This window comes from Schistocerca gregaria, chromosome 2, assembly GCF_023897955.1.
Source record: "Schistocerca gregaria isolate iqSchGreg1 chromosome 2, iqSchGreg1.2, whole genome shotgun sequence".
Taxonomy (NCBI): domain Eukaryota; kingdom Metazoa; phylum Arthropoda; class Insecta; order Orthoptera; family Acrididae; genus Schistocerca; species Schistocerca gregaria.
In genome coordinates, this window is record NC_064921.1 from 831,845,205 (window position 1) to 831,869,613 (window position 24,409).

At 40.7% G+C, this 24,409-nt stretch overlaps 1 protein-coding gene across 1 annotated transcript in view; it reads left to right on the top strand.

Moving 5' to 3' along the window:
• The window catches only part of LOC126335184 (protein 5NUC-like), a 346,258-nt gene that overhangs the window by 312,476 nt on the left and 9,373 nt on the right, over nt 1–24,409 (top strand). Inside the window, exons 4-5 of the mRNA XM_049998178.1 lie at nt 8,641–8,838; nt 17,387–17,550. Of these exons, the coding sequence (XP_049854135.1) occupies nt 8,641–8,838; nt 17,387–17,550 (362 nt within the window). The remainder of the gene's footprint in view (nt 1–8,640; nt 8,839–17,386; nt 17,551–24,409) is intronic.

A 24,409-nucleotide genomic window follows, 5' to 3' on the forward strand; every position in this document is an offset into this window, starting at 1 on the left:
CATGTATCCCGTGCCACCCAACGTGCTCTAGAAGGTGTAAGTCAACTACCCTGGCCAGCAAGATCTCCAGATCTGTCCCCCATTGATCATGTTTGGGACTGGATTAAGCGTCGTCTCATGCGGTCTGCACGTCCAGCACGAACGCTGGTCCAACTGAGGTGCCAGGTGGAAATGGCATGGCAAGCCATTCCACAGGACTACATCCAGCATCTCTACGATCGTCTCCATGGGAGAATAGCAGCCTGCATTGCTGCAAAAGGTGGATATACACAGTACTAGTGCCGACATTGTGCATGCTCTGTTGCCTGTGTCTATGTGCCTGTGGTTCTGTCAGTGTGATCATGTGATGTATCTGACCCCAGGAATGTGTCAATAAAGTTTCCCCTTCCTGGGACAATGAATTCACAGTGTTCTTATTTCAATTTCCAGGAGTGTAGTTCAAGAAACTGGTGTTAAGAGAAAATCCAGATGGCATGAGTTGGCACAGCTACTGGAATCAGAATGTTCTGCTTGGTGAGCTTGGCCCTGCCCTGCCTCTGGTGGGATGGGATAACGCTGTGAAGGAACCAGAGTAGGATGTTCTGGGTGGGTGTATTGTGCAGCCCTTGCACCAAGTCTTTCATAAGGACATGTTGCAAAGGGTAGGAAGTGGGTGTGGAATAAGAGTAAACTAGGAGAATGCATAGACTGGATCAGCGGCAGATAACCACCTTAGGAGGAGGGGTGATAATTTTGAGTCAGATATTTCTCATTTCCAGGCATGATGATAAAAAGGCAAACCCCTGGTGAAGATATCATTCACATGTCCCAGTCTGGTATGATACTGGGTGATGATGGAAGGTGTTTCTTTGCAGCCTGTTCTTCGAGGTGGTAGAAGGATTAGAGGTGTTTTGAGGATGTGGTGTGGAAATCTAACTGCAGACAAGGTTTGGGAGATAGTGCCTGTCTGTGAAGGCCTTAGTTAGACCCAAGTGTACTGGACAAGGGAATTGATTGCCTTATTGAGAACTTCACCATACTGAACAAGGGAACTGAATGCATTTTCCATGGTTAGCCAGTCTTTATGGGAGTGACTTTTTTTGTTTTGAAAGGACGACAGCTGTGAAAATACAGGTAATGTTTATGGTTAGTGGACTTGGCTTGGGTAGAAGTATAGGTGGAGCCATCAGAGACATGAAGTTCAATGTCAAAGTAGGTGGCATCGTGAGCTGAGGATGACTATGTGAAGTGAATTGGTGAGAAGGTGTTGAGGCTGTGGAGTAATGAGAATAGGATGTCCTGATCCTGGGACAGATCATGAAGATATCATCAACACACTGGAAGCAGACAAGCTTTGGGAGCCTAGGAAGGTTTCATCTAGATGACCCACAGCAGGTTCACATAACAGGAGGCTATAATGCAGATTTGTTTGTATATCTTCCCCATAAAGGAGAAGTATTTAAGAGTGAAGATGTAATTTGTTAGATGTGTAAGAAATGAGATGGTGAGATAGGAGTTGGAAGGACATTGGGACACGTAGTGTTTGATACTGGCAACTTCTTGGACATGTGGGATGATAAGGATAGGGCATCAGTGGTGTTGGGTAGCGATCCAGGTGGTAATGAACTAAGGGTAGTTGAGAGCCAGTGAAAGAAAGAGTTTGTATCTTTAAATGGGAGGCTAGACTACGGGCAACTGCTGTTGGTCAGTGAGAATGGAGATTCTTTTCAGAGAAGCACAGTATCGAGCTACAACGAGGTGTCCAGAATTGTTGGTTTTGTGGATTTCAGAAAGCCTGTGAAAGGTGCGTGAGCAGTGTATCATTGGGGGTGAGAATGAAGATGAATTCATGGAGAGACCCTGGGATGGGCCTAAGGATTTGAGCAGGGATTGTAGGTTATGCTGGATGAGATCATTATGACAGAACTTGTAAGTGGAGGGGTCAGACTGTCAGACAGTTGACAGATGCATTCTGTCTGATAATCATTGTGATTCATCATGTCAGTTGTGGAGTCTTTATCTGCAGGGAAGATGATTAAATCAGTGCCTGTTTGGAGATTATGGATGACTCTTCTTTTTTCCATTGAGAAGTTTGTGTTCTGGGGAGGGGACCTTGGGAAAGATAGTAGGACCAAGTTGGAAGTAAGGAATTCCTGGACAGTAACCAGGGAGGTGGTTAGGTGGGAGTGGGGGAGGGTCATGGTTGGATGGTGGTATGAACTGGGAAAGATGAAATTCAGTACTGGAATTAGGTTGGCTATGATTGAGGAGACTGATAGAAAAAAAACGTTTCCACTGTAAGGACTGAGAGAAGCTGAGCACCAGTAGATTTTTGATGAGTCCATTGTGACTGAACTTGGGAGTGGGGCTGAAAGTGAGCCTTTGGATAGGACTGAAGTTCTGTAGGACTGAGGTTTTTGTTGTACAGGTTAACAACAGTGTTTTGCATTTTTTAATTTTTGGATTCTGTGGGATGATGGAACAGAGTTTTGTGGGATGTGGCGGAGGAAAACGGTCAGCAAGACAAGGGCTTCGTGCTGAAGGGGTTGATAATGGAGTTCACTGGGGTAGAATAGTTGTTGTTGGGTAGTGGTGCTCTGAAGTGGGTCTATGATGTAAATAAATTCGAGACTTTTGGAGGTGGTGTTTGGAGTGCTGTTCCAGGTATCAGAGAGCAAGGCTATACATTTGAGAATATGATGTAAGAACTCATAGTAAAGGTTGCATAGTAACAGTGAGAGGGAGCAGAGTTGGTTTACAGTTGTCTGTTTTTCTGTAGTATCGCATTAGTAGGGGATAGGGATTTATGAAATCTGAAAATTTGATGGTCATAGTGAAAAAAGGGGTGGCATTCAGAGATATTACTTTTTATGGTTATTCCATTTGGGAGGGGAGGGGATTTACATGGCTTAGGCACCTGTTAAGGAACAGGGTGTGTGACTGGGCTTTAGCTGGGGAAAAGGATAGGAGGTACCACCCAAAATTTTTGAAACTGTTGCTGTCATCTATCGAAAACCTTACCTTTGGACTAATGGTCACCATCACCCTTGAAGTAGTTCCCATCCACATATACACACCAGTCCCAACACTTCTGCCACTGGTCAAACATTTTCTTTAAGTCCTGTTCTTTGAGGGTATTTATCAACACCAGTGTTGCTTCTTGAATCCTCACTAGAGTGTTGAACTGATGGCCTTTCAACTTGAGTTTCAGTTTTGTGAATAGCACGAAGTCGCAAGGTGCCAAATCTGGTGAGTACGGTGGGTGAGGTACACCCGCCATGTTGTTTTTTTGCCAAGAAGGTCCTGGTGGGCAAGGAAGTATGCCAGGGCACATTGTTGTGATGCAGCAGCCAGTTCCCTTGATGCCAAAGTTCGGGCTGTCATCACCACAAGTTTTCACAGAGCCATCACAAAATGTCACAGTACTATGCGGAATTCATCGTTTGTTTGGGTGGGATGAATTCATTGTGCACAATTCCCTTGATATCAAAGAAAACGATGATCATCCTCTTCACCTGTCACACTTTTTTGAGTCTTGGAGAGCCCGGGCTCTTCCACTGGGACGATTGTTGCTTTGTCTCTGGGTCATAACTGTAAATCCAGCTCTGATTGCTGGTGATAACCCATGACAAGAAGGTTGGATCATCAGCTGTGGTCTGATGAAGGTTCGCTGTTCTGTTCATAGATCCATTGCAAAATAGCCACACACCAAACACAGAGTATTACGGAAATCACTGTGGACATGCAACATGTCCTCCCAGCTGAATGCCACTCCCCACACTGACTCATCAGATATGCAGCTCTCGTCAATTAGGGGTGGAAAGATCTACTACTCCTACTCACCAAATGGCAGTGCCATCCCAAAAATTTTGGATTCCACCTCGTACTTTACTGAACTGACTTATATATTACTACCCTTTATTACAATGGCTGTGTCATTCACCAGCCTTGGCTGGATAAACAGAATCAAAAATTACAAAACTTATATATTACAATACAAATAATGTTGTAAATAAAATAGAAAGAAACTTCCACATGGGAAAAATATATTAAAAACAAAGATTCCAAGACTTACCAAGCGGGAAAGCCGGTAGACAAGCACAATAAAATAACACACAAACACACACACAAAATTTATAGCTTTCGCAACCAACGGTTGCTTCTTCAGGAAAGAGGGAAGGAGAGGGAAAGACGAAAGGATGTGGGTTTTAAGGGAGAGGGTAAGGAGTCATTGAATGACAGGTGAGGTATGAGTGGCAGCAACTTGAAATTAGAAAATGCACCGTTTCTAGTTCACAAACAGTTCCTTTCACCTGTTAAACAACCATTTCGGCTAGTTCTAATAACTTTCGCTTTATTTCCATTTCCGTTTTTCCCACATCACTGATCATTTTTAGCCGCTTCCCACAGGTTTTAACGTCATTATTTCTTCGTCAGACAATTGTTAGCCTCATTTTCATAATCTTCCACCACAAAACCGCTCCTTTTAATACATTTACACGTAGTTTTTTCGAAATTTTCCAGAATTTCTCCACCCTTTAACGTGCTTTGGCGGCAACACAATCACCTAACCTTTATGCACATCGTTGTCTACCAACCCAAATTCACCACAGGATCAACATAGCCCAGCTTTAACCAACACTTTTTCGCCTTTTTTCCCACCAGATCTCCAGTTGCTGTGTAGTTCACCATTATCTCTCCGCATACATTTTTATTTTCATTTCAGCTTCATGTTACACTTTCCACCTTCTACTACCATGTCACCCTCACAACACCCCCACAACGACTCCATTCAGTTTTATTTACATTCCCTCCGCAAACATGCTTTCACCCTAGCCAGATTACGCTCCCATATTTTATTTTCTCAGGCTTGTCTGACATTTGGCATTACCCCCAAAGGCCTCACACTTAAAGTTCCCATCTCTGGGTGCAAACCTTCTTTCCATCAGTCCCTATACCAGTTCTAAACTGAACAATCCATTGGCCTCACCCACCTAATCCTTCACCTACACATCAACTCAGCCAATGAACACACCCGTCAACTCCTATCCTTAATAAAAGTCCTCAAGCTTTCCTCTCCCACATCCACACCGGCTGTTCATAGCATCCTCCTAAAGGCCAACCACAAATTAGAACAGCATGCCACCCTCTACCTCAAAAGACTATCCGATCTCCTGGTTTCCCACATCCGGAAAGGCAACTCACTCACGCTTCACAACCTTTCCAGCAAACTTCAACCTCCTCTTACTGCACACAAACCCAGTCTCTCCCATCTACTCAATCTCAGACTTCCAGCTCCACTCCCTCCAAAACCTCAAAATTCCTATCAACACAATGTGGAACCACAACACCCTAATTCAGTAGTTAACTTTTCCTCCAAACCTCTCTCCCAATCCGAAACCTCTGTCCTATCCAAAGGCCTCACCTTCAGCCCCACTCCCAGATTCAACCAAACAGCCCTCATCAAAGATTTACTGTCCTACACTCGTACTCTCTGCTGGAAACATCACTTTGCCATGGAGAAAAATGATCCTAATCCTACACCTAATGATCTAACTCCCCAAGACACTATCCAAATCGAACCCTGCCTGGAACAGTTCCATCCTCCGCCACAGCAGGACCCACCTCCTCTTCCTCAAAATCACCCTCTCCAAACCTTCCAGGAGTTTCTGACTTCCAGCCTTGCCTCTCAATCCTTCTTAAAAAACATTAATCCTACTCCCAACATCACCACTGCTGAAGCCCAAGCTATCCGTGATCTGAAGGCTGACCGATCCATCGTCATTCTTCAGGCAGACAAGGGTTCCACAACCGTGGTACTTGATCGCCGGGAGTATGTGGCTGAGGGACTGTGTCAGCTTTCAGGCAATACCACATACAAATTTTGCCAAGGTAATCCCATTCCTGATGTCCAGGCGGAGCTTCAAGGAATTCTCAGAACCTTAGGCCCCCTACAAAACCTTTCACCTTACTCCATCAACCTCCTGACCCCACCAACACCCCGCACCCCTACCTTCTACCTTCTTCCTAAAATTCACAAACCCAATCATCATGGCCGCCCCATTGTAGCTGGTTACCAAGCCCCCACAGAACATATCTCTGGCTACGTAGATCAACATCTTCAACCCATTACATGCCGTCTCCCATCCTTCATCAAAGACACCAACCACTTTCTCGAATGCCTGGAATCCTTACCCAATCTGTTACCCCCCAGAAACCATCCTTGTAACCACTGATGCCACTTCCTTATACACAAATATTCCGCACATCCAGGGCCTCACTGCGATGGAGCACTTCCTTTCACGCCGATCACCTGCTACCCTACCTAAAACCTCTTTCCTCATTACCTTAGCCAGCTTCATCCTGACCCACAACTTCTTCACTTTTTGAAGGCCAGACATACCAACAGTTACAGGGAACAGCCATGGGTACCAGGATGGCCCCCTCATATGCCACCCTATTCATGGGTCACTTAGAGGAAGCCTTCTTGGTTACCCAGGCCTGCCAACCCAAAGTTTGGTACAGATTTATTGATGATATCTTCATGATCTGGACTCACAGTGAAGAAATACTCCAGAATTTCTTCTCCAACCTCAACTCCTTTGGTTCTATCAGATTCACCTGGTCCTACTCCAAATCCCATGCCACTTTCCTTGACGATGACCTCCATCTGTCCAATGGCCAGCTTCACACGTCCGTCCACATCAAACCCACCAACAAGCAACAGTACCTCCAATATGACAGCTGTCACCCATTCCACATAAAACGGTCCCTTCCCTACAGCCCAGGTCTTCATGGCAAATGAATCTGCTCCAGTCCGGAATCCCTGAACCAGTACACCAACAACCTGAAAACAGCTTTCGCATCCCGCAACTACCCTCCCGACCTGGTACAGAAGCAAATAACCAGAGCCACTTCCTCAACCCCTCAAACCCAGAACCTCCCACAGAAGAACCAAAGAAGTGCCCCAATTGTGACAGGATACTTTCCGGGACTGGATCAGACTCTGAATGTGGCTCTCCAGCAGGGATATGACTTCCTAAAATCCTGCCCTGAAATGAGAAATCCTCCCCACTCCACCAAGAGTGTCTTTCCGCCATCCATCTAACCTTCGTAACCTCTTAGTTCATCCCTATGAAATCCCCAAACTACCTTCCCTACCCTCTGGCTACTACCCTTGTAACCTCCCCCGGTGTAAAACCAGTCCCATGCACCCTCTCACCACCACCTACTCCAGTCCTGTAACCCGGAAGGAGTACACGATCAAAAGCAGAGACACGTGTGAAAGCACTCATGTGATTTACCAACTGACCTGCCTACACTGTGAAGCTTTCTATGTGGGAATGATCAGCAACAAACTGTTCATTCGCATGAATGGACACTGACAGACAGTGTTTGTTGGTAATGAGGATCACCCTGTGACTAAACATGCCTTGGTGCGTGGCCAGCATATCTTGGCACAGTGTTACACAGTCCGGTTTATCTGGATACTTCCCACCAACACCAACCTGTCAGAACTCCGGAGATGGGAACTTGCCCTTCAGTATATCCTCTCTTCTCGTTATCCGCCAGGACTCAACCTCCACTAATTTCAAGTTGCTGCCGCTCATACCTCACCTGTCTTTCAACAACATCTTTGCCACTGTACTTCCACCTCGACTGGCATCTCTGCCCAAACTTTTTGCCTTTACAAAAGTCTGCTTCTGTCAGTGTATGTGTGGATGGATATGTGTGTGTGTGCGAGTGTATACCTGTCCTTTTTTCCCCGTAAGGTAAGTCTTTCCGCTCCCAGGATTGGAATGACTCCTTACCCTCTCCCTTAAAACCCACATCCTTTCATCTTTCCCTCTCCTTCCCTCTTTCCTGACGAAGCAACTGTGGGTTGTGAAAGCTTGAATTTTGTGTGTATGTTTGTGTGTCTATTGACCTGCCAGCACTTTTGTTTGGCAAGTCACATCATCTTTGTTTTTAGATATATTTTTCCCACGTGGAATGTTTCCCTCCAAGACTTACCAAGCGTGAAAGTGTCGGTAGACAGGCACAATAAAATAACACACAAACACACCCACAAAATTACGAGCTTTTGCAACCGGCGGTTGCTTCGTCAGGAAAGAGGGAAGGAAAAGCAAAGATGAAAGGATGTGGGTTTTAAGAGAGAGAGAGAGAGAGATAGAGATAGAGATAGAGAGAGAGAGAGAGAGAAATATAATGGCAAGTTGTTACCATTATAATCACACCCACCACGATAATATATATAACTAACAAGAAATCTATATTTATTGAAGAGTGTGAGAGTTTGACACAACTAATAAACACATTCATAAGCAAGTATTAATGTTAAACTTTCAATACTACAATTCAATTCAACTTCAGAGGAAATTGTGAAAAATATTTTATGGGGTAGTCCTAAGGAAGATGGATACTTTTTCTCCTTAGCTCTTTTTTACTGCTCAACTACAAACACTACAAACACAGATGCTATTGTGTCCTAAGCATGAAACTGAACTACTTCTAGTAACTACATACACAAGATGAACTTCAATTTAGGTGGAGCACCAATATTTTATTAGCTCTTCTGTTACTTTTCATAGCAATTTTTAAACTTTCTGCACTTGTATGTAATAAATAAATAACATTAATTCTTCAATATATTTTCCATAGGTGATGCTCCAGATAGTGAAGTTCCTGTGGATCTGTATCCTAAAATAATCACTCAGCCATCTGGGAAAAAAGTTCCTGTTGTCCAAGCCTACGCATATACTAAATACCTGGGAAATTTAACAGTGGTATTTGATCAGAATGGAGAACTGAAATCATTTACGGGGAATCCAGTGCTACTTAATTCATCAGTGGAAGAAGGTGAGTACGCATCCCTTCCTTCTCCAATTTCTTTCTTTCTATTTGTGTGTATGCAAGCACAAAGATGCACCTTCAGCTAAGGTGGTACTTATTACATGTTTACTGTATTAATTAATAAATATCATTTTAGACCAAAGAAGCTTTAATGAGATCTGTGAGCCTATTGGCACTAAATGATATAACACTTGCCTTGATCACAAAAATAATTTTATTTATCTTATAGTTCATTCTGGGAGAACCATGTTATCAGGGCTGTGGTGAGAAGCATAGGATATAAGGCAGGATATTGATAGCAGTACATTATAACAACACAGTAACAGTGGAGAACATACCTATTACAGTCAATACAAAGTACTTAGTCACATATTACTCTGTAACACCATCAATAACTAACATACTGAGCTTGATGTTGTACAAGAAAGACAATTTCACCAGTATATAGTGTCACTGAAAGTAAAATCAACAATAGAAAATGCACATCGGAATATCGTAATGAAGGAAAAGATAGATTGCTGCTTAGCCTAAAGAAAGCACGTAAGTTGCAGACAGGCATCATTAAGACATTTCCATAAAGAATTTGGCCATAGCCTTCATCAGAAAAACACACCATTGTGTGTGTGTTGTGGGACAGGGAGATGGGGAAAAGAAAAATATAAATATAAAGATTTTTAGTCAATTCAGTATCATTAAACTTTTAAAAAATTAACTGTAAGTGGTTAAATACTTGCAAGAGGTTTCCACCCAACATACTGTATCTGATCAAAAATATCTGGACATATATTAGTGGACATTAATATGGGGTGCATCAACCCTTCAATGCGCCAACCCTTCAACTTTGTGATAGCTTGAACACTGGTGAGAGTACTTTCAATAACATGTGTGAATGTCTGTAGAGGAATGGCAGCTCATTCTTCCTCAAGAGCCAAAAAAGAGTAGGTAGTGATGTTGGATGGTTTGTGTCTAGAGTGAAGTCGGTGTTCTGACTCATCTCAAAAGTGTTTTATGTTGTTGTTGTTGTTGTTGTCTTCAGTCCTGAGACTGGTTTGATGCAGCTCTCGATGCTACTCTATCCTGTGCAAGCTGCTTCATCTCCCAGTACCTAATGCAACCTACATCCTTCTGAATCTGCTTAGTGTACTCATCTCTCGGTCTGCCTCTACGATTTTTACCCTCCACGCTGCCCTCCAATGCTAAATTTGTGATCCCTTGATGCCTCAAAACATGTCCTACCAACCAATCCCTTCTTCTAGTCAAGTTGTGCCACAAACTTCTCTTCTCCCCAACCCTATTCAAAACCTCCTCATTAGTTACGTGATCTATCCACCTTATCTTCAGTATTCTTCTGTAGCACCACATTTCGAAAGCTTCTATTCTCTTCTTGTCCAAACTAGTTATCGTCCATGTTTCACTACCATACATGGCTACACTCCAAACAAATACTTTCAGAAACAACTTCCTGATACATAAATCTATATTCGATGTTAACAAATTTCTCTTCTTCAGAAACGCTTTCCTTGCCATTGCCAGTCTACATTTTATATCCTCTCTACTTCGACCATCATCAGTTATTTTACTTCCTAAATAGCAAAACTCCTTTACTACTTTAAGTGTCTCATTTCCTAATCTAATTCCCTCAGCATCACCCGATTTAATTTGACTACATTCCATTATCCTCGTTTTGCTTTTGTTGATGATCATCTTATATCCTCCTTTCAAGACACTGTCCGTTCTGTTCAACTGCTCTTCCAAGTCCTTTGCCATCTCTGACAGAATTACAATGTCATCGGCGAACCTCAAAGTTTTTACTTCTTCTCCATGAATTTTAATACCTACTCCAAATTTTTCTTTTGTTTCCTTTACAGCTTGCTCAATATACAGATTGAATAACATCGGGGAGAGGCTACAACCCTGTCTCACTCCTTTCCCAACAACTGCTTCCCTTTCATGCCCCTCGACTCTTATGACTGCCATCTGGTTTCTGTACAAATTGTAAATAGTCTTTCGTTCCCTGTATTTTACCCCTGCCACCTTTAGAATCTGAAAAAGAGTATTCCAGTCAACATTGTCAAAAGCTTTCTACAAATGCTAGAAACGTAGGTTTACCTTTCCTTAATCTTTCTTCTAAGATAAGTCGTAAGGTCAGTATTGCCTCACGTGTTCCAACATTTCTACGAAATCCAAACTGATCCTCCCCAAGGTCCTCATCTACCAGTTTTTCCATTCGTCTGTAAAGAACTCGCGTTAGTATTTTGCAGCTGTGACTTATTAAACTGATAGTTCGGTAATTTTCACATCTGTCAGCACCTGCTTTCTTTGGGATTGGAATTATTATATTCTTCTTGAAGTCTGAGGGTATTTCGCCTGTCTCATACATCTTGCTCACCAGCTGGTAGAGTTTTGTCATGACTGGCTCTCCCAAGGCCGTCAGTAGTCCTAATGCAATGTTGTCTTCTCCGGGGGCCTTGTTTCGACTCAGGTCTTTCAGTGCTCTGTCAAGCTCTTCACGCAGTATCGTATCTCCCATTTCATCTTCATCTACATCCTCTTCCATTTCCATAATATTGTCCTCAAGTACATCGCCCTTGTATAAACCTTCTATATACTCCTTCCACCTTTCTGCCTTCCCTTCTTTGCTTAGAACTGGGTTGCCATCTGAGCTCTTGATATTCATACACGTGGTTCTCTTCTCTCCGAAGGTCTCTTTAATTTTCCTGTAGGCAGTATCTATCTTACCCCTAGTGAGATAAGCTTCTACATCCTTACATTTGTGCTCTATCCATCCCTGTTTTGCCATTTTGCACTTCCTGTCGATCTCATTTTTGAGACTTTTGTATTCCTTTTTGCCTGCTTCATTTACTGCATTTTTATATTTTCTCCTTTCATCAATTAAATTCAATATTTCTTTTGTTACCCAAGGATTTCTAGCAGCCCTCGTCTTTTTACCTACTTTATCCTCTGCTGCCTTCACTACTTCATCTCTCAGAGCTACCCATTCTTCTTCTACTGTATTTCTTTCCCCCATTCCTGTCAATTGTTCCCTTATGCTCTCCCTGAAACTCTGTACAACCTCTGGTTCTTTCAGTTTATCCAGGTCCCATCTCCTTAATTTCCTACATTTTTGCAGTTTCTTCAGTTTTAATCTACAGGTCATAACCAATAGATTGTGGTCCTGGAAATGTCTTACAACTTAAAACCTGGTTCCTAAATCTCTGTCTTACCATTATACACTCCTGGAAATTGAAATAAGAACACCGTGAATTCATTGTCCCAGGAAGGGGAAACTTTATTGACACATTCCTGGGATCAGATACATCACATGATCACACTGACAGAACCACAGGCACATAGACACAGGCAACAGAGCATGCACAATGTCGGCACTAGTACAGTGTATATCCACCTTTCGCAGCAATGCAGGCTGCTATTCTCCCATGGAGACGATCGTAGAGATGCTGGATGTAGTCCTGTGGAACGGCTTGCCATGCCATTTCCACCTGGCGCCTCAGTTGGACCAGCGTTCGTGCTGGACGTGCAGACCGCATGAGACGACGCTTCATCCAGTCCCAAACATGCTCAATGGGGGACAGATTCGGAGATCTTGCTGGCCAGGGTAGTTGACTTACACCTTCTAGAGCACGTTGGGTGGCACGGGATACATGCGGACGTACATTGTCCTGTTGGGACAGCAAGTTCCCTTGCCGGTCTAGGAATGGTAGAACGATGTGTTCGATGACGGTTTGGATGTACCGTGCACTATTCAGTGTCCCCTCGACGATCACCAGAGGTGTACGGCCAGTGTAGGAGATCGCTCCCCACACCATGATGCCGGGTGTTGGCCCTGTGTGCCTCGGTCGTATGCAGTCCTGATTGTGGCGCTCACCTGCACGGTGCCAAACACGCATACGACCATCATTCGCACCAAGGCAGAAGCGACTCTCATCGCTGAAGACGACACGTCTCCATTCGTCCCTCCATTCACGCCTGTCGCGACACCACTGGAGGCAGGCTGCACGATGTTGGGGCGTGAACGGAAGACGGCCTAACGGTGTGCGGGACCGTAGCCCAGCTTCATGGAGACGGTTGCGAATGGTCCTCGCCGATATCTCAGGAGCAACAGTGTCCCTAATTTGCTGGGAAGTGGCGGTGCGGTCCCCTACGGCACTGCGTAGGATCCTACGGTCTCGGCGTGCATCCGTGCATCGCTGCGGTCTGGTCCCAGGTTGACGGGCATGTGCACCTTCAGCCGACCACTGGCGACAACATCGATGTACTGTGGAGATCTCACGCCCCACGTGTTGAGCAATTCGGCGGTACGTCCACCAGGCCTCCCGCTTGCCCACTATACGCCCTCGCTCAAAGTCCGTCAACTGCACATACGGTTCACGTCCACGCTGTCGTGGCATGCTTCCAGTGTTAAAGACTGCGATGGAGTTCCGTATGCCACGGCAAACTGGCTGACACTGACGGCGGTGGTGCACAAATGCTGCGCAGCTAGCGCCATTGGACGGCCAATACCGCGGTTCCTGGTATGTCCGCTGTGCCGTGCGTGTGATCATTGCTTGTACAGTTCTCTCGCAGTGTCCGGAGCAAGTATGGTGGGTCTTACACACCGGTGTCAATGTGTTCTTTTTTCCATTTCCAGGAGTGTATAATCTATCTGATAGCTTTTAGTATCTCCAGGGTTCTTCCATGTATACAACCTTCTTTCGTGATTCTTAAACCAAGTGTTAGCTATGTTCTATGTTATTGCCTACAAACTATTGCCTCAGAGATGCTGCTTTATGACAGGATGCATTGTCATGCTGATTTAAGCAATCATCATATCTGAACTGTTCCTCTGCTGTATGTAGTACACAGTGCAGTAAGATAAAAGAACCACAACCTAACCACAAAAAAAACATTCCCATACGATAACACCTCCTCCATACTTCAGCGTTGGCACTACACACGATGGCAGGTAACACTCTCTGGGCATTTGCCAAACCCAAATGCTTCCATCAGATTGCTACAACGTGTAGCATGATTCATTACTCCAAATCACTCATTTCCAATCATCCACTGCCCAGTGGCATTGCTCTTTACACCACTTCACGTGTTGCTTACAGAAATGTGTGGCTTATGAGGAGCTGCTAAATCATTCCACCCCATTCTTTTTAGCTTTTCAGACACAGTGATTGTGCTAGCCGAACAATTGGTAGCACTTTGGAATTCATGATTGGTTCCTTCCACTGATTTCATCTGACTTTTTATGATTGTCCTCAGCAGTGCTGTATGGTCCCTATTCAACAGTACATGACATCTGTCTGGGCTTGGTTTGGCTGTCGTTGTTCCTTCACATTTCCACTTCACTCACAGACAGTTGACTTGGGGACCTTTTGAAGGGTTGAAATGTCCGTGATGGATTTGTTACTCAGGTGACATCAAATGGCAAGTGCCCATTCCAAGTCACTGGGCTCTCTTGACTAACCCACTCAGCTGTTGCTGCTTCTCTGGCAACAAAATACAGCTTCCTGCCTCCCTCTGCATTGGTGGGTCTGCCTCACATGACATAGTGCTGTCTGGATACATTTGATCAGATGGCATGTGTGTAAGATGAGGACATACAGATGAGAGAGGTTGACAGTGTTAAATTCTTGGGGTTCAAACTATGTTGAGAGGAGTTTATAACAGAACTGCTGAAATACCTAAATAAATTTGTGTTTGCAGTGTGAATGTTATCAGGAATGAAATAAGCAATATAAAACTCTTTGACAATCTACCAACATAAATAAAATGTCTTACAGGTATCAGGAATGTTGTCAAATATAGACTAGGGAGAAGTTTCCTAGCAGATTAAAACTGTGTCCCAGACAGAGACTCAAGCCTGGGATTTTTGCCTTTTGTGGGCGAGTGCTTTACCGACTGAAATACACAAGCATGCCTCACAAGCACAAGCATAATGGGTCAAAGGCCAAAAGTAATTTTGAGAGTGGCCAAACTTTAACTATGAATATTATTGAAGTTAACTAGTTTCTGAGAAAACAAATTTAGTTGTTGGAAATAATGAAATCAGGTTTCTAATGAGTAGTTTCAGTCCTCTCAAAAATACTGATTAGCTCACACCAATTTTCAAATAGCACACTGTTATAACAACTTTGATCACCAATTTCTCATAATTATTGAGATTTAAATTAAATATACCATTATAATCAGCAGACTATAGACTATCACATGTGGGATATTGTAGGGTAGCATTTTGACAGTTTTAGGTATATACTGCTTACTGTACACGGTGTGTATAGCCATCAGCCTACTTAGCTGAGTGGTAACATGTTTGCCTACTATGCAGCGGTCCCAGGTACAGTTACTGGCTGGATTAGACATTTCATCATCACCAACACACAAGTCACACAATGTGGTGTTACCTGAAATAAAACTTGCAGCTTTGTGACCGAACTTCCTTGGATGGGGCCTCCGGCCTATCAATGCCATGTAATCATTTCAATTTTTATTTTAACTCTGTGTATAACAATATTTTGATGAAAGACAAGGAAACAAATAGTTGTTTAGGATGAGCATTTTAAAATACACACAGCTCATAAGTTGCTGCTCGAGCTCTAGTCCACATACAGTACAGGTAGCCCACATACAATAGGAACCATCTTTTATAACTGACTTCCATCTGATCTCAAGACAGCTAATTTAAACACTTTAAAGAATAAACTGAAGCATTTATTAATGGAGAAAAGCTGTTATTCAGTAGAATATTTCAAGTTGTAATATCCCTTTGTAAAAGAGATGTATAGCATAAGTTTCTTTTTTCAACACAAAAATGATAATTTTTTATCTTCACACACTGTGTCAATGTATGCAGATATATTTCAAGTTGTAAAGTCTCTTCGTAAAACAGCATATATAGAAAAGTTTGTTTTTGCAACCAAAAATGATAATTTGTGATCTTCAGATTAGATTAGATTAATACTTGTTCCATAGATCATGAATACGACACTTCGTAATGATGTGGAACGTGTTCACTGTTTGTATCAGTGTGTGCAATTATGTATGTTAACTAAACCTTTGTGTATGTGAACTAAAATCTATGAGAATGTCTGAAAACTGATTTTTATATGGACAGCAAACGAATGAACAAATAAATCTTAATCAAGAATAGTGACCAAAAGACCCTTACAACTTCTCTGCTTGCTTGCTCACATGAACTATTACCTGAGTCAAAAGAGTGACTGTACCTGACAACAATTCCACGCATACAAGCCTATACAGATTTTAATATTCTAAATATGTACAACAAATAAGTTTGAACAATTACAGCTCAATATCATATCTTTTTAGTTGCACAATGTCAAATTAGTGGCATTAAAATATATTTTATACATTGCACATGCTAGAATTATGACTGCTAACAGCTGAGCACAATTATTCATTATGCTAATTCCTCACTACATGGTTCAAATGGATGTTTTATAAATGTAGATTCACAAATTTCTTATTAAATAAACAATTAGCCTCAGTATTATAAATCTTTCATGCAGATGATAATCTTGTGATGTAACTATAGAGAACTCTGTTTTGTCACTCACTAGTAGTAATATAATATTTTATTTAAAACAGATTATTTGTCTGTTTTAGTATGTTTAATTTGGTCATTACATATCTGACTTCATGTTTTTAATATGGCATACAGTACATATATGTAGTTTCTCTGTGCTTTTTACTTTTTATAAAAAAATTTACATTTAAATCAAACAGTGGATCCAGGATGAAATGTAACAATATTATGAAAAGGAAAGTTGCTAATGACCATATAGCAGAGTGTGTCTGTCATCTATTGTTGACAAAGGTCTTACTGACCCAAGCTTTATTTTTCATAGTCCTTTTATTGTGCCTATCTGCAACTCAGCGTGTCTGCTATATGGTGAGTAGCAACTTACCTTTTCATAATAATTTTACACTTAAAGATTAATAACACTGCACAAGGGTGGTGATAATTTCGTTGGAATTGTTTCTTTATTGTCAATTCAAAGCAGAGTTTAATATGTTGTGGCTTGTCTGGAAACAATTACAGTGTTTTTGGCGAATGTGTGAGACCTCATATGTTGGCACAGTCAGATTCTCGCCACATTACCAAGTTGCTTTTAAGTGAATGACAGTGCAGAGCACTTAACAATATGGGAATCTGGAAGACCAGAAACACAGCCATCCACCACTATCACATCCAGTCACATGGGTCACAGCAGCACCTCACCTACCTGGTATAGCCACTTCATTGCTATTAGCCATCAACATGACACTCAGCTCAACATTCCCATTTATTATTAAGTCATATATGTGACCTATTGCTTTTTACCTCAAAGTGCAACACAAACTTAAGAAAAATGAACATTGTGAAAAGCTGCAAGTCATCCTTTCAATATACTCTTCTAACTCTGAAAAATTCCATAATCATGTGTACAAAATACAAAGTTCCAAGGAATGAAAACAGCAGGAAGTATGCAACTGGAACAAATTATCGTACTGCAAGAATAACACTTATATTTTATTTTCCTTTCAGACAGTGAAATCCTAAAAGCATTGGAAGAGTGGAGAGCAGAAGTTGATAACAGTACAAAAGAGATTATAGGAAAAACACGGGTGCTCCTTGACGGCGCTGCAGAACATTGTCGCTTATTTGAATGCAACTTTGGCAATCTAGTGACAGATGCCATGGTTTACACTGTAAGTTTCATTTTTTTTAACACTTGACAAATTTGAAATATAAACTGAATTGAATACACTGCATGAATGATGAATGAAGACAACCACATATCAAACAGAGAAAAAGTTTGATTGTCTCAGCCTACACAGATCTTCTGATTGGTTTCATAAATCCCACCACAACTGCACATCTTATGCCAATCTGTTTCCTTAGAATATCTCCTGCACCCATAGTTCTCAGTTATTTGTTGTATATATTCTACTCTCTGCCTTCCCCTACAATTGTTGTTCCTCTGTGGCTCCATCTGGTGTCTTGGAAATTGTTCCCTGTCTGAATGCTTGCATTCTTCTAGGTAGTGTTTTATGTAGATATACTTTTCCTTGATAATTCTGTGGAAGTCCTCCTCATTTCCTATCTTATCAGACAATTTCATTTCCACTATCCTTCTCACATATTCTCAAACCTGTGAATGCTCTTCATTTCAAGTTTTATTGCAGTCTGATTCTTTTCCATGCAATGCTGTTCTCCAGATGTCCATTCTTAGAAATTTCTGTTTCAAGTTAAGGCTCTCTCTGACACACTTAGACTTTTTTTTGGCAAGGAATGTACTCGTTGGCTATGCTAATTTGCTTATCTCATCATCTTAAGAGGTTTCTGTTTCTTTATGGTGGTGAGGTATGTACAATGAACAGTTAGATGGTTCATCTAATTAACTGACTCCGAAACAAATTAACTCAGTAAAAAGATTCTTATTTTCTCACTAATGAGAGTCTGATTATAAGCTGAAAAATAAAAGTAATTATCTGTAGAATTTTTTTGCAGGTTTTCTAATGCATTGAACTGTAAAATATCAGAGTTGCTTGTTCAGGTGCAGGGCTGAGGGGAAGGGACATTGCGACAGGTAGGGATGTGGTTATTTGAAGGGAGTTACTTTGGTGAAAAAGTGGATTAAAATTGAACTCAATATATTCTTCAAATTAAACAATGGAAAATGCAGGATTGAATGTAACAATATTAGAGAAGGAAAGTTGCTACTCACCATACAGCAGAGATGCTGAGTCACAGACAGGCATAACAAAAAGATTCTCACAATTATAGCTAGTCTTTTTGTTGTGCCTATCTGTGACTCAGCATTTCCAATATATTATTTAGATAAAATACCTATGGGTGCTCCCAGGTTGGCCAGTGGGGCTGTGAGCCATTCTATATCGCCAATAAAGGATGTTGCTTTTTATGTCCAGACAAAGTCTGAGAAATAATCGAAAGTAGCAGATGGATCATGTTATTGCTAACTGAAAACTTGCACCAGGAGGAGGTTCCTATCTGGATCCAATGCTCCATGTGATAGCCAGCTGCCAACATTTGAATTCTCTCCCATACTCCCTACTGGGTAAACATAGTGGTGCATAGTGGCTTGTTTGTCAGTGTATTCCACAGGAACAAACAACTTGTGCTGAGATGAGGTCCTACTCCACATATAAGCCACAACAAAATGCATGAGAATATTCTAGTAAAAAATTAGAAATAACATAAAAATTTGAAATACCAATGAGACACGTTGGGTGATCTGCACAATTCCTCCCCCATCAGTGGCCAAATGGTGCTCTGGTGGTCACTGGACACCAGAGATCATAAACAGAGTGAGTTAGAATATAATGTCGTGGGTTGCATACATTAGAAATCAATCTACTGCTGTTATGTCAGTGCTATCTGGCTTCATTTCTTCTTACTGTAGCTCCATGAGTATGACGAGTCTGTGAACGATAGAACTGTGGTTGTTCCCTACTCATCATCTCATGCTCCCTTACTGAAGTGTGCAGGACTGTGTTACTTGTGACACAGTAGGGAACTTGAGTGTATGATCTTGATTACGTGAAATAGCATTGACAGGGTGAAAATGACCAATTGTCAGACTCAGAATGCCTCTATCAAAACTGTGTTTTTCCGAAGCTCTCTGGAGGATGTAAGACAAAAATTAAGTAATGTGTACATTTGAAAATGTGCTCTATAAGAGGAATAATGATATCTGCAAGAAGTCTGATGCTATAGTCCATGCTTCAGACTAAAAACTTCCAGACTTCGTCCAAAGCAAACGAAATGGTTTTATCTTCATTCTCTGAGCAAACTATGTGCTCCATGAGCATGGACCAGTGTCACTGCCATGTTCCTGTGACCAAAACATGCTCTATTCATGTATTCTTTTGATTAAGGCAACTTGTGTTTTTGTCCTAATAGTGAGTTGTGTATCTTATCATTCATTCCTGTAATTTTTTCAAAGACTACTGTAAATTTGTTTTATTAATCATCCTCCATTTAGTGAACACACTTCATCCTCATGTCCTGTTTCCTTGTATTGTCATCATAGACTTGGTAACATGTCAACACTGTGTGTATGTCAACATAACCATTAGATTTATATCAAAAACAAAGATTCTAAGACTTACCAAGCGGGAAAGTGCCGGTAGACAGGCACAGTAAAATAGCACACAAACACACACACAAAATTACGAGCTTTCGCAACCGGCGGTTGCTTCGTCAGGAAAGAGGGAAGGAGAAGGAAAGATGAAAGGATGTGGGTTTTCCTTCTCCTTCCCTCTTTCCTGACGAAGCAACCGCCGGTTGCGAAAGCTCGTAAGTTTGTGTGTGTGTTTGTGTGTTATTTTATTGTGCCTGTCTACCGGCGCTATCCCGCTTGGTAAGTCTTGGAATCTTTGTTTTTAATATATTTTTGCCATGTGGAAGTTTCTTTCTATTTTATAACCATTAGATTTAATATTAAAGTAAATTTATTCATTGAGTATTGGTATATAATAATTTTGATGATGAACAGTAGCATATGTAGCAGCAATTCTGCAAGTCCACACATTTCTACACTGGTGTAGCCCAGTTCCACTTAACAACAGACTTAAAGTAAGAGTTTTTCTGTTAAATAGGCCGTGGTGGAGGCTGAGTTTATTGAGACAGAAATTCAGAGATGATGTCAAAGGACCTGTTGGCAAGTTAGAAGTGAATATACAGAGTTCATTTGTGATCTCTCTGAGGTGATGGTATTGGCACTCGATAGCAGTTGAGTAGCATAAGCAGCAAGTACAATTAGTCATCTACAACATTCATATGATTGATATTAGAGGCATCCTTCGGGAAAATGTTACAAGTTAATATGGCGTTTAGATACTGGGGCTAAACTTTACAAGCAATACTTAATATGTATGGTGTCTGTTCTTTCAGACACGTCATACACATATCAGTACAGTCACCTTGACAGCAATTAATTATCATTCAGTGCAAATGCACCCTTTGTCTTAACTCTTGTGAGAATGAGGGTTAGGCTGTGAACAACAATGAGGGTACACTATGCCTGTAGTGTGAGATGAGTTCTGAATTTCCAGATAGCTGAAGTGGTTAAGGCAGCCACTTGCATTAAGTGGGATATCTGGGTTCGAGTCCTAGTCTGCCACAAATTTTCACTTGTCACCAGTGAATTTATTGCAATGCCTGATTGTGGCTCTGGTTAGGATTTCAGTTTCATCAAGCAATATTTTGTTTTACTTCCATCAGTTAATGTTACTCAGAATACAAGTAGTAAAGGTCACCCAAAACTGAATTGAAATGTAAATATGAATGCCTTCCAACATGAATTCATCCAAAATTATAATGTTCTTAGGAATAGGTTGAATTTTCAAGATTACTTGCTCAAAGTTAAATCCATAATATTTTTACAAAAAATCAATAATTCTCAGTAAGACTGCAGTAACATTGCAACATATATCTCGGCATGATTCCAGTTCCTATATCGTAGTATTACATTAACAAACTCCATGAAAATCCAAAAAAGAACATGATAAATAATCTATTTTCTCGCAGCTTTAACAGAAAATAGAGAACTCAGACCTACTGTGGTTGGTTTCTAAAAAGCAATTACTTTAGAAACCAACACTCAAAATGACAGAAGAACTATTTATGCAACAATTCCATGGAAATGATCCTCATTATACAAAAATTCGATTTGGAACAGCAAATAACAAGATGATAAACTTCCCACAGGTAAATTACCCATCTAACTTGAGTGGCAAAATCTGACAGCAGTGATTTATATCTACCATTAAGTTAGTTAAACTTGAATTATAGAAAACAACAAATTGAACCAAACAAATTCTGAGAGTTATAACACAATAGGAATTCAGTTCCCTGAAGCACAAAAATAATTTCTGTGATAATCACTCATAATAAGTAAAATTGAGAAAATTATTTAGATAAGAGCAAGGAAAAGCCATGGCTATTCTCATAATGACATTACATAAAGCATAAGCATTATGATTCACCTGGGAACAGAGTCAAAATTAAGGTTTTGTAAGGCTAAACTAAAGTACACTGAGGAAATGGAAGTTGAAGAATATATAAAACCCAAAAAATGTATATAATAAGGATCAGGACTCGTAATGTCTTCGTATAAAGTACAAAAATTACGTGTAAGCATAAATATTGTTACTCCTCTAAAAATTGCAGTTATTTGCAGCTGTCCACTAAAGAGAAACCATTCCATGAAAGTAAGTGAATCTGGTTCAGTGACAATTAAGCAAAATTCAGCATATGTGTGACACACAGCATATTGTCTTTTTCTAAGAAAATTCAAAAATTACACATAGCAACAGGATGGCTACAATGCAGTCATAGCTGGTAGTGACCTTCATATGGTTATGAGATGTATCATACATGCATTATACAACCAACCAGAATCATTAGCAGTCACAGCAACATCAGAGGTAGCAGATCCAACATCAATAACCAAGCAACCAGAATCACTGGCATTCACTGCAACAGCACACAGCAGCAGCAGTGGAAATAGGAGCAGTCATCACACCAGAGAAAGGCAGCCACCCTTGAGAAGCCAGAATTTTTGCTGGGGCAAAACAGTGAACAACAGCACATAACAGGGAAACGGAAATGTTTGCAAGCAGAAGAATCTACAACAAGGTATGAAATCTTGTAACAGTGTAAGAGCAAATGAATCAACAGAGTGAAAAGTCACAGGTCAGTTGGATTGTTCAAATCAGCTAGGAATTATGAGTCTGAACATTCAGTGTCTTAAAAACATGTGCCTTGAACTTGAGGTAACAGCAAATAGTGACCATGTTGATTGTTTATGTGTTATGGCACATTGGTGCAGGGACCGTGAACTAAATAGCATAAACTTAAGCCAATATAAACTTTGCCAGTCAGTACTGTAGGCAAATAGCCAAAGGTGGTGGTGTATGCATTTATCTAAGTCCCAAGCTTAAATTTAAGTTATGATTCAAGGCTAAACCATTAATCATAGAAAAGGATTTTGAGGCAGTAGCCATTCAGTTATATAGTTTAAAGAAGAAAATAATTGTTGCAGCAATTTACAGGTCGCCATCTGGAGATACTGAAATCTTTCTTAAGAATTTGGAAGAAATGCTTAACATTTTCTCAAATGAGAACTCTACCATAACTCTTTGTGGTGACTTTAATATTAATCTATTGGTCCAGAGTCCAATAGAAAACAAGTTTTTGGACATACTAAAAAGCTTCAACATGTTCCCCCACATATCAGCTCCCATTAGAACAACAGATTTCAGTGAAAGCCTAATAGATAACATCTTCTCAAATGTGGACACACTTGAAGTTGCAGTTACAAATGTGAATATAGGATTATCAGATCATAATGCACTAACCTTTAATCTCACTGCAACTCCCAAGGAGGAGGAAAATAAAAAGGAGTACAAACAATTTTTCCCTACAGGAAATTGTAATCAGTTCAAAAATAATTTAAAAAATGGAGTTTGGTCAGAGGTCATGGCACAAACAAACACAAATGATGCTTACAATAAATTTGCTTCCACTTTTGTGACATACTTTGAAATGTATTTCCCAAAAAAGCTATTGAGTTATAGGTCATCTGGATCCAAAGGGACCTGGATTACACCTGGAATTAAAAAGTCAAGTGAAACCATGAAATTACTAAGTTTAAAGTTAAAAACATGTCATGATCAGCAGTTTGTTGAGTATGTGAGGACATTCAAAAAGACTTACCGCAAAGTAATAGCAAAAGCAAAATTATTAAGTAATGATAGATTATTAAGGCAGGCTAGTAACAAGTCCAGAATGATGTGGAAATGGTAAAAAAAGAAACTGGGGGTCAAACTAAAGAACAGGAAATCATTCTCAAAAATAATGAAAATATTCCCATAGAAAAAGATGCCATGGCAAACTATGTAAACAATTATTTTGTAAATATTCCCCTTACTTTAAGTAGTAAATTTAAGCAACAACCAACAGTGACAACTCCAATGGTAAATACCAGCATGATGGCAATCCCAACAGATATTAAATGCTTGAAATCCAAAATGTCCTCTGGGTTGGATGATGTACCTGTATCAATAATTAAAAAAATTGCTCCATGTGTTGTCAAACCTATAGTGCACATAGCAAACTTGTCCCTTAGTGAAGGGATATTTCCAGACAAACTTAAAATCTCTAAAGTGATACCTCTATACAAAAATGGTGACAGACATAAAATAGAAATTTACTGACCTATATCTCTCCTCCCAGCCTTCTCCAAAATACTTGAGGAATTAATGAAAATCAGGGTTACAAAATATCTAGGAAAACATAAACTAATAAATAACAGTCAACATAGCTTTCGAGCAGGGCACAGTACAGAAACAGCCATATTGGACTACACAACAGAAATAGTACGAAATTTGGAGTCAAATAAACAGGTTGTTGGAATTAATCTAGATTTATCCAAAGCCTTCGATACTGTGAACCATGTAATATTACTAGAGAAACTTGAAGCAATAGGCATCAGGGGTACTGTTAAAAAATGGTTTGAGTCTTATCTGCAAAACAGGACAC